At 37.2% G+C, this 14,918-nt stretch overlaps 1 protein-coding gene across 2 annotated transcripts in view; it reads right to left on the bottom strand.

The window, feature by feature from the left end:
• Nucleotides 1-511: 511 nt before the first annotated feature.
• mdu (meduse) overlaps nt 512-14,918 on the bottom strand; it is a 162,378-nt gene continuing 147,971 nt past the window's right edge. For both annotated transcript variants that reach the window (XM_069311118.1, XM_069311119.1), the window contains 6 exons: nt 14,608-14,911; nt 13,482-13,859; nt 12,905-13,101; nt 9,005-9,176; nt 2,783-2,876; nt 512-1,360 (listed from right to left, as the gene is read on the bottom strand). In XM_069311118.1, the coding sequence (XP_069167219.1) occupies nt 2,796-2,876; nt 9,005-9,176; nt 12,905-13,101; nt 13,482-13,859; nt 14,608-14,911 (1,132 nt within the window). In that variant the 3' untranslated portion in view covers nt 512-1,360; nt 2,783-2,795. The remainder of the gene's footprint in view (nt 1,361-2,782; nt 2,877-9,004; nt 9,177-12,904; nt 13,102-13,481; nt 13,860-14,607; nt 14,912-14,918) is intronic.

Here is a 14,918-nt window from a genome sequence, read left to right as displayed (position 1 = left end):
ATAATTCCTTAATTTGGTCACCGTTTCCACCTGTCCCCTTGTTAATGTACCATCTGTGCTAAATTGGTTTAATTCAAAATCACTGCCTCAATCATCCAAAATGCTAAAATAAGGATCCATAGGTGGTACTTGTGTATACCATTGGTGAACTATGAATCTTTAAATGTAATATTATGAACTTTAAAGTCATAGATTCTTGGAATATTTTACCTCGGGTTGCTCTCAGGTAATTGGAGATGGTAATTCCCTCCTTGCCAGCAAATCGTTTGGCTAATTATATCCTTTCTATGTATAATGGAGATGTCTGTGCTAGTGGAGAAGGGGTTAGTGTGAAGTAGAGATGAGATAGGAATAAGAGGGTAGGGGAGGAAGAGACTACTGGGCACCAGAGTGCCCAGGATAAAGTATAGATTAGTGTGAATAGGGTATGTATTTCAGTATTAATTGGTTTGAAAATGTTTCATATGCAAGACAAAAGTGGAGAAAATTGACAGGGTAATGAAATACTGTACATGTTTTTACATTTATTAGAAGGTTAAGTGTTCTCAGATGTTTACAGTATAAGGAAAATTAATCATAATTTTCACATAAGCTTTTTATTTGTGCAACATAATACACCTGGGCTAAAGGCTGCTGATTAGAAATCTTGCCTGCAGACTCGCCATAGGGTACAATATTAACCTTACACTTACGTTATTCCTAAAATAACATACAAAGGATTATTAATTTAACAATAACATATGCAGCTGAAAAAGCATAAAACATTGCATAATCTACATATGTACATCAACACTAAAGAGGCCCCAGTCTCCTGTCACATAAATTACTGTTTGCAAACGACATCCATAACTAAGAAGCACATTTGTCAATAGATGCATACAATAATTACAATAAAATAGGAAGCACAGTAACTATAAACTGTGTATACAGCATATCCTTCATAAAAGTGAAGAATTAAATAAGGGAGGGATCTGTTCAAGTGTCAAAGTTATTTAGAAGATTAATTAAGAACTTTTCCGCTACCCTGCTATCCGTGATTATTAGGCCTATAATATTTAAGCACTTTACTTAAAAATATGATTGGTACTATATCACACTATAATCACAAGAATGGCCACAGCAGCCAGACAAAAAAAGTGAATTTTATCTTAAATGAATTTATGATCCTGGCAGCAATTAAAGTATACTAAGACCAAAATAATGAACAAAGGGAAACAGCTAACTGCGGCCTTTCTGACATGGTTAATATAGGAATCAAAAAGCTATGTAGAGCTGCATGATGGAACCCTTATGGCTGCCGAGGATGATCTGGCCTGCTGTCGGCATATGGCATAACTTGCTCTCACAAGCACCAAATGCTCTGAAAAATAAAAAATAAACTTGCGTACTTTTACAAAATATAAAATAAAATACTGTGTAAATTTAGTCATTGGCATACACGTAGACCATTATATTTTCTAGCTCTTATACAAAAATTATGGGTTCAACATTAGAGTAAAATTCACTTCTCACCCAATTTTATTATCTCCTGTCTTCCTCATACTTTAATAATTCAAATCATTCTCACCTTGGTTATCCTTTTGCATTTCATCAACCTTGCCTACTCTCAAGCTAAACTAAATTTTTCATCCTAAACCTGCTTCCAACACTAGTAGCACTGTACTATGCCTTCCCTTCATATCTGAACTCAAAACTTTTACCAATACCTTTCGTCCTCTTGACATTAAACTCGCCTTTCAACAAACTAACACACTTCGTAGCAATCTAGTTCACACTGCTACTCCTGCTTCTAATGCTGCTGGTGTCTACTCTTTCCTGTTCATCTTGTCCTCTCCAATACTTTACTGGCCGTACACTGAATGACAGACTTAAAGAACACAAGAGAAGTGTTAAGTCTGCAGACACTAACAATGCTCTCTTCTGCCATGTGAGGGATTCTAATCATCCCATTGATTGGGCTTCCTCCAAAATAATCTTTCCTACCTCTACTCTACACAAACGCCGTCTTGTAGAATCGGCTCTGATACACAATGTACCCAACATGAACTTGAGTCCTGGCTTTGTTGCTGTGGCCTCTTCCCTTTCACAGTATATACTCAAATGCTCTAATCTTTCTAACAAACGTGACTTAACATAAGCTTACCCCTTCCATTTATCTTTCTCTTTTTCCTATTCTTCTCCCCTTTTTCTGTTCATTGTCTTCTCCTACGCTCCCTTGCTATCCTTCTTTTTCCTATTACTATCTCCTCATTCGGTGGTTATAATAAGAGCTGCCTCGTATGGGCCAATAGGCCCTCTGCAGTTCTCATTATTACTACTACTATCCCCTACACCGTACTTTCCTCCTCAGCTCTCTTGCCTATTTATTGCCTGTCTCTACCTCATCACAATCGACTTGAGAATGGTCCAGGACGGACCGAAACGTCATCGTCCCTTCAACTTTTAGTGTGGTCTGGTCAACTTAATTCAATTCCTTGTATCAGGGGACAGGCAGCCATTGTATTTATACAAGTTAAGCTTATATCTATGATTTTATTATAGGGGACACTGGGATAAATCCATTTTTTGAGGCTTACTACAGCACTTAAAAAATTTTTCATCTATTTTTAATAAACATGACATTTCTCTAAGCCTGAATTATTTGTTGAATTTTGTCAAGTAGCATCAAACAGTAGGTAGCAACAAATGAATGCCACAGTAGAAGGGTTAATATGGATGCAAATATGATTGGTTATATTGTGGTTTTAATACAAGGAGATATTCTTCCCATTGGTCAGCTTACCAGGTATGCTGGCTCAGGTGTCTGTGGTTTGCTGAATGCGATTTTCCCATTGAGCAATTAAAGCACTTCGGCGCCTCTGCCCCTTATCCATGACCTGTTGATAAAAAACACAATGAGACATTTATAACATTTAAGTTTTTACCAGTGAATTGATTAAATTCAGCTGTATATGAAACTTCTTTTCCCATCACCTGGCATAAGAAAAAACATTTCTGATGTGGCTTTTACGGTGGTTTCATCAGAAAACATGTTGGATATTTCCAACACCGAATACAACACTGTTGTATTCTCATTACTTATTACTAACTTTACTAATTATTGTAGTAAGTAAAATTAACAACACGTAGAATTCTCATGTACTAATAATTTCATCTGTGCAGTAGGCTAGAATTCTCACGTCACCTGACGCCAGTATTGCGTCAGATTTCCTTACAATAAACACATTATATCCAATGTATGTGAGAATTAAATTCGATTCTCTATAACTAAGGCATTCTGTATGATAACTAATTGCAGATGAATTGACCTCCAACTAAAAGCCGAATAGAGCGTTGGAGTCATAGCGATTATCTCGTAATAAAAGTTAACGTCACCAGTGAATGCCATGGGGAGACATTAACTCCTCTCCCTTATATATTTACTATTCTTAAATTGGTAAATAATAATAATTTCCTCCTCTAAATAATAAACCCGTCCAGTCTTCAACGTTTCAAGCGTAAATGCGAGAAATATTAATGTTCGTGACCATAATTTGTTTTATGAACGCGGGACGCGGCGTGGGTTGAGGAGGACCAACTCGGTACATGTGGAGAGCCCCTCTGAGGCAGACCTGCGCATACCGTACTCACAAGGAGACGCCATTGCCCAGCCACTAGGGCAGACGTTGTCCATCCTCAGATGAAGGTCGTCACTGTGAGGCGTGAATGACCTTGCAGATAATATCTTCAGCTGGTGCTGGTGTCAGATAAGGAACCTTTTAACCTGGTTCTTGGCGATACGTGACCAGCCAGTGAAGCACGCCACTATCCAGGATAGGCTTAGCCGGAGCCTGGGGACGCGAATTACGGCAATCTTAAAACTTATACAGTGCCCTTTCAGCTAAGTATATTCCCTTTATGTGATGCATCTGGTAAAGAGTTTTGTAGTAGCTGGGTGATTGACCGTTATGACGCACGATAACATCTAATAACAGGTGATTAATTTTTGTCACCTGTAACTCTCAATTTCTTGAATATAGAGATTCAGTAGTTAAATTAGTTGCTACTGTAAATATTTGTCTTGCAGCACGTGAGAAGAATTCTCCATGCCGCCTTCTCCCATGTTAATCCGTCCCATTCGTCAGCCAACCGAGTCCAGAGAATTAGAGGAAACGCCGTGGCTTGTCTAAAGGAATGATCATTAAGCTAAGATTTTTATATTCATTCATGAATCTATTGCAATTCTTTATATGCAGAATTCCTCAGGATTAACTCAGGTGTTTACTGTAACTCTCATTACTATACTTATAATCTATGTTCCCATTCATGGTAATGATATCAGTTTCACTATAATTTATAGGATTAGATTATTATTAATTGAATTAGTGGACGAACCACACTAATTCCTGGACGTACTTACCTCCAGTAATAACCCCCCAATGTAGGTGTTTGAGGGTTTGATTCATTTAATTATACAGCCCATTAATTATTTCTATGATCATATTCTCTAGTATTTTATCCATAGTTACTGGTTCATCTAGGAATTATCTAATGATCAGAAATTCTCAGTTTCCCTCTTTACTATAAAAGCGGGTGGTCCTTCGTAATTTAATTTACTACATTAATATTTAAATAATCAGACTCAAGCCCCAAATATTCCACACATGTAAATTTTTTACAAGATTTTCTTATTCTGCTTACAATTAGAAGTGAAACAAGCTGACCGTCCAATGACAGCAGCAGCAACACTTTATGTGCCACACAATTGGATAAGCAATGACCAACCACTGGAAGGATCCACTATGCAAGCCATTAACAGTGCTGCCTTAGATATGTTTACATCTGTGAAGCTTTGCACTAACATACAAGCAAATCAGGCCACAGGATCCATTCACAACTCCACTAACCAAACAAAAGCTTCTCTCATCTACCTGGACCCTAAGATCATCTACCTGTCAATGTAATCAATCAGAGCATTAATATACCAATGTGCTTTAATATACTTACTAATCTCTCTCATCTCTTTTTTTTTCTTGCAATGTATTTATCATTTTATTAATTCTGATAGAATTTACCTACTTAAAATTATCTGTTAGATTAAGGACCTGCCCATACTAGTGGTTTTCAAGATGCTAAATACTATGCTATGTATTCTCACAAACCCAATGTACCTTCTTGTATATAAATAAATAAAATAAATAAACCTGGACCCTAAGTTACACTGCCACACATGGCAGGCTCAATAGCTAAGCCTGATGTGCTACACACAATGTCTGTCTGATGTCTGCTGGGAAGGTGGGAGACCACAAGCATAGCTCTCATCCTGTAACTACACTAAGGTTATCTTGAGATGATTTCGGGGCTTACTGTCCCCGTGGCCTGGTCCTCGACCAGGCCTCCTTTTTGTTGCACACCCCCAGGAAGCAGCAGCCGGTCTGGAGTCAAATTTCCGCATGCTCTTTTTTCCTCCCCATGTCTTTTTTGTTTGAAAGTTCTTGTACCTCCTTTCCCACATGTGTGTGTCGTAAATTGTACACAGCCGGGTCCACCGCCAACCCCAAGCTAATGTGATTTGACCTACAAATCTCAGAATTTCACATTGAAATGCATTAGGCAGTGATGTGGAGGGATTTTAACCCGGGGCAGCCCTAGTAGGACGAGTCATTCCTATGCAGCCTCTGTTCACTCTCCCTAACCTATCTTTGTCCACCACCACCCACCTGACCCAGCACATAGGCTCCTTCAAGTCACAAGTGACATACTAGATTCAAGATGCTGTCTAACTCCCAGGTACCTATTTACTGCTAGGTAACAGGGGCATCAAGGTGAAAGAAACTTCGCCCATTTGTTTCTGCCTTCACTGGGGACCGAACCCAGAACCTCAGGACTACGAATACGAAGCACTGTCCACTCGGCTGTCAGGCCCCTTTAATTACAACTCTACAACTTGTTGGTAATTACAACTTTAACCCAGACTCTCAAATCATGCACTGCATATTACTCTGTAGATTTAGATAATAAATTGTTTTCCTTACAAGTGTGTATGCCATTTGTCTTGCTATTTACAATGATATTGTACATGTACTCTTGTCCCACTTTAATAAAGGAAAAACTAACTGCAATACAATGAGAAGCTTGATGTGCATTTATCCCAGTAATATTTTTATTTATTATTTTATTTTTTTTATTTATGCATATACAAGAAGGTACATTGGAAATGTGTGGATACATACAATGGTAATTACAGTCTTGTAAAGCCACTAGTATGCGCAGCGTTTCGGGCAGGTCCTTAATCTAAGAAAATTTTAAGTAGGTAAATACTTGCAAAATTTATAAAAATGATAACAGATACAGGCAAGAAAAAAAATAAAAGATGAGAGAAAATTGTAGGTATATTAAAGCACATAGGTAGCTCAGATTGATTGCAATGACAGCTTGAATGGTAGTTGACAAAAATTGGTAGGCAGAATACAGCATATGGCTAGCACATAAAAGAAGACAGCAATGAACACAATGATAAGGTTGTTTGGGTTAAATACATAAAAATTAGGAGATTGGGTAACACTAGGTACAGAGCAAATTTAAAGCTCAGTGTAGGAAACTAAGAAGATGAAATTAGGTACTTTTTGGTTTTGCTTTTAAATAAGGCAAAAGTTTTACAGTTTTTCAATTCACTAGGGAGTGAGTTTCATAGACTAGGTCCCTTAATTTACATAGTGTTTACACAGATTAAGTTTGACCCTGGGGATATCAAAGAGATATTTATTTCTGGTGTGGTGATAATGGGTCCTATTACATCTGTCCAGGGAGTTTCAGAGCATGGTTTGCATTTAAAAACTGGGCTTTGTAAATGTAGTTGACACAGGAGAATGTGTGGAGGGAGTTAATATTTAACAAGTTTAGGGATTTAAACAAGGGAGCCGAGTGTTGTCTGAAAGCAGATAGTTATTATTCTGATAGATTTTTGCTGGGTGATGATGGGCTTAAGGTGGTTTGCAGTGGTAGACCCCCATGCACAGATACCATAATTAAGATAGGGGTAGATTAGTGCATAATATAGTGAGAGGAGAGCAGAGTTAGGAGGAGATAGAAATTGATGGAATGGGAATAACAATACAGTACTAATATACTGTAGTATTACGTTTATATATAATTACTGTCTCAAGTACCGACTCGACTTCAGCACCCACATTCAACACATAACTAAGAAAGTCTCTAAAACAGTTGGTATACTCTCCAAAATAAGATATTATGTTCCTAACTCTGCTCTCATCTCTCTATATTATGCACTTATCTATCCCTATCTTAATTATGGTATCTGTACATAGGGGTCAACCACCTCAAGTCCATCACCCAGCAAAAATCTATTATCAGAATAATAACAAACTGTTTTCAGACAACACTCAGCTCCCTTGTTTAAATCCCTTAACTTGCTAAATATTAACTCCCTCCACACATTCACCTGTGTCAACTACATTTACAAAACCCTGTTCTTAAATGCAAACCATGCTCTGAAACTCTCCCTGGACAGATGTAATAGGACCCATTATCACCACACCAGAAATAAATATCTCTGATATCCCCAGGGTCAAACTTAATCTGTGTAAACACTATGTAAATTAAGGGACCTTGTCTATGGAACTCACTCCCTAGTGAATTGAAAAGCTGTCAAACTTTTGCCTCATTTAAAAACAAAACCCAAAAGTACCTAACTTCATCTTCGTAGTTTCCTACACTGAGCTTTAAATTTGCTCTATCTAGTGTTATCCAATCTCCCAATCTTTATGTACTTAATCCAAACAACTCCATCATTGTGTTCATTGCTGTCTTTTATATAGCCATATGCTGTATTGTGCCTATTAATTTTTGTTAAACTATCATTCAAGCTGTCATTGCAATCAATCTGAGCTACCTATGTGCTTTAATATACCTACAATTTTATCTCATCTTTTATTTTTTTTCTTGCCATATAACTATCATTTTTATAAATTTTGCAAGTATTTACCTACTTAAAATTTTCTTAGATTAAGGACCTGCCCGAAACGCTGCGCGTACTAGTGGCTTCACAAGAATGTAATTACTATGCTATGTATCCTCACAATTCCAATCTACCTTCTTGTATATATATATATAAATAAAATTATTAGCATACTTGTGTGCTTACTAATACATAACTGTGTGCTTGCCTTATGCAGAAACATTACAAGTACAGTACAAATTACTAGTATAATACCTATTATATAACTAACATATTACAAAATTAAAAAAATGTATATAGCACTGAAATACATGGCTATCTAATTTACAGTGACCTGCTATGAATACTAAATACAGTAAATTTATTCTATTGTTTCTATTAAATGTACTACAAAACAGAGCCCAAAAATTTACTCTCAATAAGCTAACACAATCAATGAAATTAAAAACTTTAATATTCCACTGTAACTAACTTTCTTAAACATAAGTTACCTTAAACCCAAATGACTTTTTCCGGTGGTGACTGCTTGCCAGAAAAGAAAGAAGAACCTTCAAACATTAACCTCAATACTGTTGACAATATTTATGATAATACTGGTCTGTTTCTACACCTGTATAACCTTTGTGCAATGGAGTTTCACCATTTCTATTTTTTTTTCTCAGGGACAGGCAGCCTTTGTACTCACCTTTGTGTGTGTGTGTAATATATATAATATACACACTCGCACATTAGGCTCATATCGAGTACCCCTCTTCCCAAGGTTGAACTACTGACCATCCCCAGGATGCAACCCAACAACAGTTGACTAACTCCTGGGTATTATTTTTTTACTGCGAGATGAATAAGAGGCATTAGGTGAAATTAAATATGCCAAACGATTTCTGTCCTGCCCAGGATTCAAACCCGAGATTTCTGATTTTAAGGTGAAGGAACTTAACTGTACTTTGCTACATGATTTTATTCCTTTATACAAAATATTGCATTTATTAGTATGTATTCCTGTCATAATTTTTTTTATCGATTACCTGCAAAGTTCCTACCACTCACCTGTGTTTGGTTTGGCTCATCTTCAAGGAGGTTAGGATTGGAGTAGGTCGTACGGAGACCATTCATCTCTTGGAAACTGTGCTCACTCTCTTCATCTTCGTGATCATCTTCATCGGCAACCAAATCCATGAGATTTGGTTGCGACTGAGCCAATTGACGAGCACGTAGTTGTCTGAAATTGCATGTATGATTGATGATGGATTTTCCTTAGCCAATTATGTCTTATTGTATTTTCATAAAAAGTACACAAGAAAGTGAAGCCTTGAAAATCCTGACCACCTTATACTGTAATAGAAACCTCAACAATCTTTACAGATTTGCCCACCAGTACAATGATAGGCAAGTTTGGAACAGACCTGAAAATAGAGACCACCTTGAAATCAATATTTGTCAATCATATTTTTTTCTAAATGTTTACTAAATTTGTTGGGATTAATTGACTTATACTAAATGGTACATTTAGTATAACTGACTTGTGTGTTTCTGGGGCCAGCCCAGTACCAGTACAACCAACACTACCAAGACCTTCTGATCTTTTTCTCTATGTTAATATGGCATTACTTCCTAATCAAATCCACATCATCTGCACCTCCAAGAATGCAGGCTGAGCTCCCACATCCTCTCCTTATGGGAGATCCCAAATCCCTATCATTATTCTGGTCATCCTATTGTATTTTCTAGAGAATTGTTGTTCAATCTGTAATACGGTAACCAAGATTTGAAAGCATATTCTGTTGGACCTTGCTAAGGCAAAACCTAATTGGAGGAAGATGTTTGTGCATTTATTGCTGTTTCTTCTGGTTATAAACCGAAGCATACTATTTGCTTTATGTGTATTGATGCAATGTCTGGAGTCACTGCCAATTATGACCCCTAAGTCTCTTGCAAACTCTATTTGCCCAAATTTCCATTACTCATCCTATAAGCAATGCCACTGTCATTTCCCAACATTGGACTACATTTGTTAACTTTTTGCCCAGTTCTGCAATGTGGCGAGGTCTTTTAGACAATAACGATGGTCAGCATTCAGCCTCTGATTCTGCTATTGAGTTCAATAGGTTCTTCTCTTCCATTGGGTCATCCCTTGCAAAGGATATTCCATCTTCCAGTACTAACGTTAAGGACTATCTTACAGGTAACTATCCACAGTCTCTGTACCTAAAGCCTATTAATTCCACTGACGTCAATGAGATAATCCTTTCCCTTAAAACCAAGTCTAGTGCCCTTGAGGAGATACCAACTTTAATTTACAAAAAAGCCTCCAGATCTTTAGCCCCTGCTATTGCATTGCTCTTCAACAAGTCACTTGAACTCCAAACCTTTCCAGATATTCTAAAAAAAAGCGAGAGTAACGCCTGTCCACAAATGTTATGATCTCACAGATGTTAACAACTACAGACCTATATCAATCCTGCCAAACTTGTCAAAAATTTTTGAAAAAACTTATCTATAAGCAGCTTTACTCTTATCTAGCCAAACACAATATACTTAGCCCTTGCCAATATGGCTTCAGACCCAAAAAAAGCACTAATGATGCACTTATTAGTATACTTAACTCGATTCATACAGCTCTTGATAAAAATGAGTTCCCTGTTGAGTTATTTGTGGACCTGCGTAAAGCTTTTGACACTGTCAACCACCAAAACCTTCTTCTTAAATTACATCATTATGGAGTCAGAGGACACTCCCTGCAATACCTCAAATCCTACCTTACTGATAGGCTCCAGCATGTTTCTGTGAATAATTCAATTTTTCCCACCCTACCCATCAACATTGGTGTTCCTCAGGGCAGCATACTTGGCCCTCTCCTCTTTCTCATCTACATTAATGACCTTCCAAATGCCTCCCAACACCTCAAACCAATTCTATTTGCTGACGACACAACCTTCATTTACTCCAGTCCTGACCCCCTTGCTCTAAATGCCACAGTAAATACTGAGCTAAATAAAGTCCATCTTTGACTAACTGCCAACAAACTCACCCTTAACATTAACAAAACTTTCTATATTCTGTTTGGCAATAAATCCTCTAATCAAATAAATCTCAAAATAAACAATACCCAAATTTGTAACAAATTAGATGGCAAATTCCTTGGCATTCTCATTGACCACAAGCTGAATTTCCAGGGACACATTCTAAATATATCAAAAAAAGTTTCAAAAACTGTTGGCATTCTTTCTAAGATCAGATATTATGTACCCCGCCCTGCCCCGGTGACTCTCTATTACTCCCTTATCTATCCATATCTCAACTATGGTATTTGTGCTTGGGGCTCTACTACCCAAAATCATTTACGTCCTCTAATTACTCAACACAAAACTGCTATTAGGATAATATCCAACTCTGGCCCCAGACATCACTCGGTACCCCTACTCAAATCTCTGAATATGTTAGACATTAAGTCACTGCACATTCTCTCATGTGTATTATACATATATAAAACGCTAAACTGTAATGCCAATCCTGACCTCAAAAGCTTCATAGAAGGTTGTAACAGAACCCATGAGCACCACACCAGAAATAAATACAGTTTTGATATTCCTAGAGTACGACTTGATCAAACTAGAAATGCTCTACAAATCAAGGGACCCAGATTGTGGAATGACCTTCCCAACCATGTTAAAGACTGTACCTCTCTCAACCAGTTTAAGATAAAAACGAAGCTATACCTAATAAATTCCCTGTAACCTACCTTACCCCTCTATTGTCAACCAATGTCTGTTTTTTTTAAAGAGTGCTGTTTGTCGACAGAATTGTATTTGTGCTGCTTTTTCAGCTATGTTTTCATTCCATGTTTTCATTTTACTCTTTATGCTCAATTAGTATTAAGCTTTAGTCATTTAAGTTTTTCATGCCCGAAACGCTTTGCGTAATAGTGGCTTTAGGTATTGTAGGTACTAGCCCTATCTATAAATCCATCACTCTTTGTAAAATCTCTTGTATGTATGTACCTTACCTAAATAAAGCATTTGATTTGATTTGATTTATCGAGTCCTGCAGAGTCCTCATTCAAGATGAGGACTCCCACCCCACCCCAATTCACCCCACTTTTGTGTCTTCTGCAAACTTACTGATATAACTCTTCACCTCTAACATCTGGATCGATGACATATTATGAACAACAAAGGTCCCAAAAAAAGACCCCTGGGACACACAACTAGTGACACTGCTCCACTCTGACTTCACCTACATTGATGCAAACTTTCTGCTTCTTGACCCTTCAGACAAGCTCTGATCGAATTAAGAACTTTAAGTATTAAGTTTTTGTCTTTTAATGTTTTTCCTGTCCAAAACGCTTTGTGTAATAGTGGCTTTAGGCAATATATGTACTAGCTCTATCTATAAATCTATAAATTTTTGTATAACCTCTTGTATGTATGTACTTTACCTGAATAAACATTTGAATTTGAATTTTTGAATTTGAAGAACATTTCCTCAAATTATTCTTCCTGATTACCCCTCACATGGGGTATATTAATTATAATTATTGCTATTGGCTACCTCAAATACACTAGTGTACAAGGATAGATTTGTGGAACAAGATTTATATTGCAATAAACCATGCTAAGAGTCCATAATAAAAGTACCTTACAACTGCATCTGCAAGCAAAATACATGAATGAGAATTGTTCATTCCTGCCAGATGGATTTCAGCCTTTCTTTTAATGTAAGAGAATAAATATGCATTTAATTTGGGGTTTAAAAAAATGTACTCTGCAATCCTTAAGTATTTTTTTTAAATATTGTCTATAAGGGGGGGAAGGGGTGAAGCATGCCTTTAATTCAGAGCTCAAAGTGTTAAACACACTGAACTGTACTAGTAGTTATTTATAAATAAAATTGCATTTACATTTTTGCATCAATTATACCACTTAAAATGTTTTGGTCGTAGCAGCATACCTTAATTCTTCTTCTCGCATTTGCATTTCCTTCAGCTCAGACTGTATCTTCTCCTCTGCTGTGCAATATGACCGCCGATACTGCTGCTGTACATGGCTGGTCTGTTTTTGAGATTGTGAAGTATTGTCTTGATTTGAGCTACTGTCCACTGGTGTTGGCTTCATTCTTGCCAAAGTTTCACGCTGTATAACTGTTGCCTGAATGTAAAATGGAGCAAGATAGTTTAAGTTTGTAATTTGGCTAAAAGTATGCAAACTAAATTTGCTTAAATTTGCATGGTAAGTATCGTTTCAAATTAAGTGATATATATTGTATGTATATTTAAGAAAATCAAATATAATTTGCATTTACATTATTAAAATAATGTATGAAATGGATATTATTGAGGCTGCTGAAAATTTGTGACAAATCATTTTATACATACTGTAATTAAGAAACAAAATGCATAAAATTATTTAAAAGCTAAGCAATTAATATTTCACTCAAGCAGCATTGAAAAATCTAAGAACATATTGTACTCAAAAGCAAGCAAATTAAGGAGAGAGATTCATGAGAAGGGAAAAGATCAATAAAGCACCTTTGGCTCCACTCTCATCGGTCTGGTGGGAATACCCCGGGATGTGGATGTGGTGTGGGCGAGGGTATGGGGAGGCGATGCAAACGCTGAACCTGTCATCTTGCCCCGAGAAGCTATGAACTTCTGCATGAGTCCCTTGGGTGCTCGTGAGTTTGTCAAGGATGAGGTACTAGTCAAGTTGGTGGTGGAAAGACTCCTCGAGAGGCCTCGGGATAAGGCAGGTGAAGGGGTGAAGTTGGGAACTGGAGAGGATGGGCTGAGGGGTGAGGAACTACACTTCGGGGTGGGAGAAGGAGTGCTGAAGTTGCAAGGTCTAGAGGAAGCAGGCCAAATTCGTGGGCTTTCGTTCTGGTCGGTAAAATCTGACATGCGGGTCACCTACAGTAAAAAGTAAAGTCCAAATAAATAATTTTACTCTTAAATAGTGGAATGATCTAAACAAAAAACAAAACAAAAAATGACTAGATGTAATAAAGTGGGCAAATACCCAATTCACCTAAAATATAATTATCCTTAACCACTAAGTATAGTATTTACAGCATTAACTCTCTGAACTCTGATACTGCTATATACAGGTCCAAGCACACTAAGTGCACTAAGTGCCTTTTGTTGCTAACATTTCTAGGAACTGCATGAACCACAACACTGAACACATTACACTACAAACAGCTCCACTGGTTACCGTTAAGCCAACACCTATGAAGGGCTTTTCTGTTCTCAGGAATTTTTTTCTTCTAACCTTTACAGGCCTCTCAAAAAAGATATATTTTTCATCGAATCCTCGTGTCAGCTTCAAAAATAAATAAAAATATAACAGAAAGCTGAAGTCTAATGTAATTATAAAATTAAATAGTCTAATTACCAACATAACAAGAACAGTGCTCCTTCTTGACAGGGTTGTGACAGTATCGCTAAACAAATATTTAATGAAGAGGTAAAACTAATATTTTTCAAAATCCTTGTAAGTGAAATCAAAAAGCTTATAAACCTAATAAAATCAAAATATACTAAAAACGTCTAAGTTGGATTATTTTTTATATTAAAAAATTTCATTAATTATATATCAAACAATATACAGTAACAAAGAGGTAAGGTCTAATGCAAGGGGTCCCCAGGCCACTCTTACCTTGGCATCCACAGTGTCCTCAGACATTGTAAGAATCTTGCCAGCATCTCTGAGCTCCTTTTCCTTTATGCTGGTCTCCTGAATTTCCAACTGAATCCTGTTGGTAGCGAGGCGGTGCTGGACATCCCGGCCATCATTGCTCACCACTGCTGGTGGGGCTCGGGTCGAAGGAGGCTGACCAGCTGCACGATTGGAGGAAGAGTTGTTGAGAGAAGAATTGGTGATGCCCTTCTCTCTCCTGAAGGCTTCCTCTCGCTCCCTGGCTAGGCGAATTTCCCTCTCGATGACAGACTCCTTCTGCATCCTGAAAA

The sequence above is a fragment of the Procambarus clarkii genome, chromosome 69, assembly GCF_040958095.1.
Source record: "Procambarus clarkii isolate CNS0578487 chromosome 69, FALCON_Pclarkii_2.0, whole genome shotgun sequence".
NCBI lineage: Eukaryota > Metazoa > Arthropoda > Malacostraca > Decapoda > Cambaridae > Procambarus > Procambarus clarkii.
This window is presented reverse-complemented; position numbering and strand designations above follow the sequence as displayed.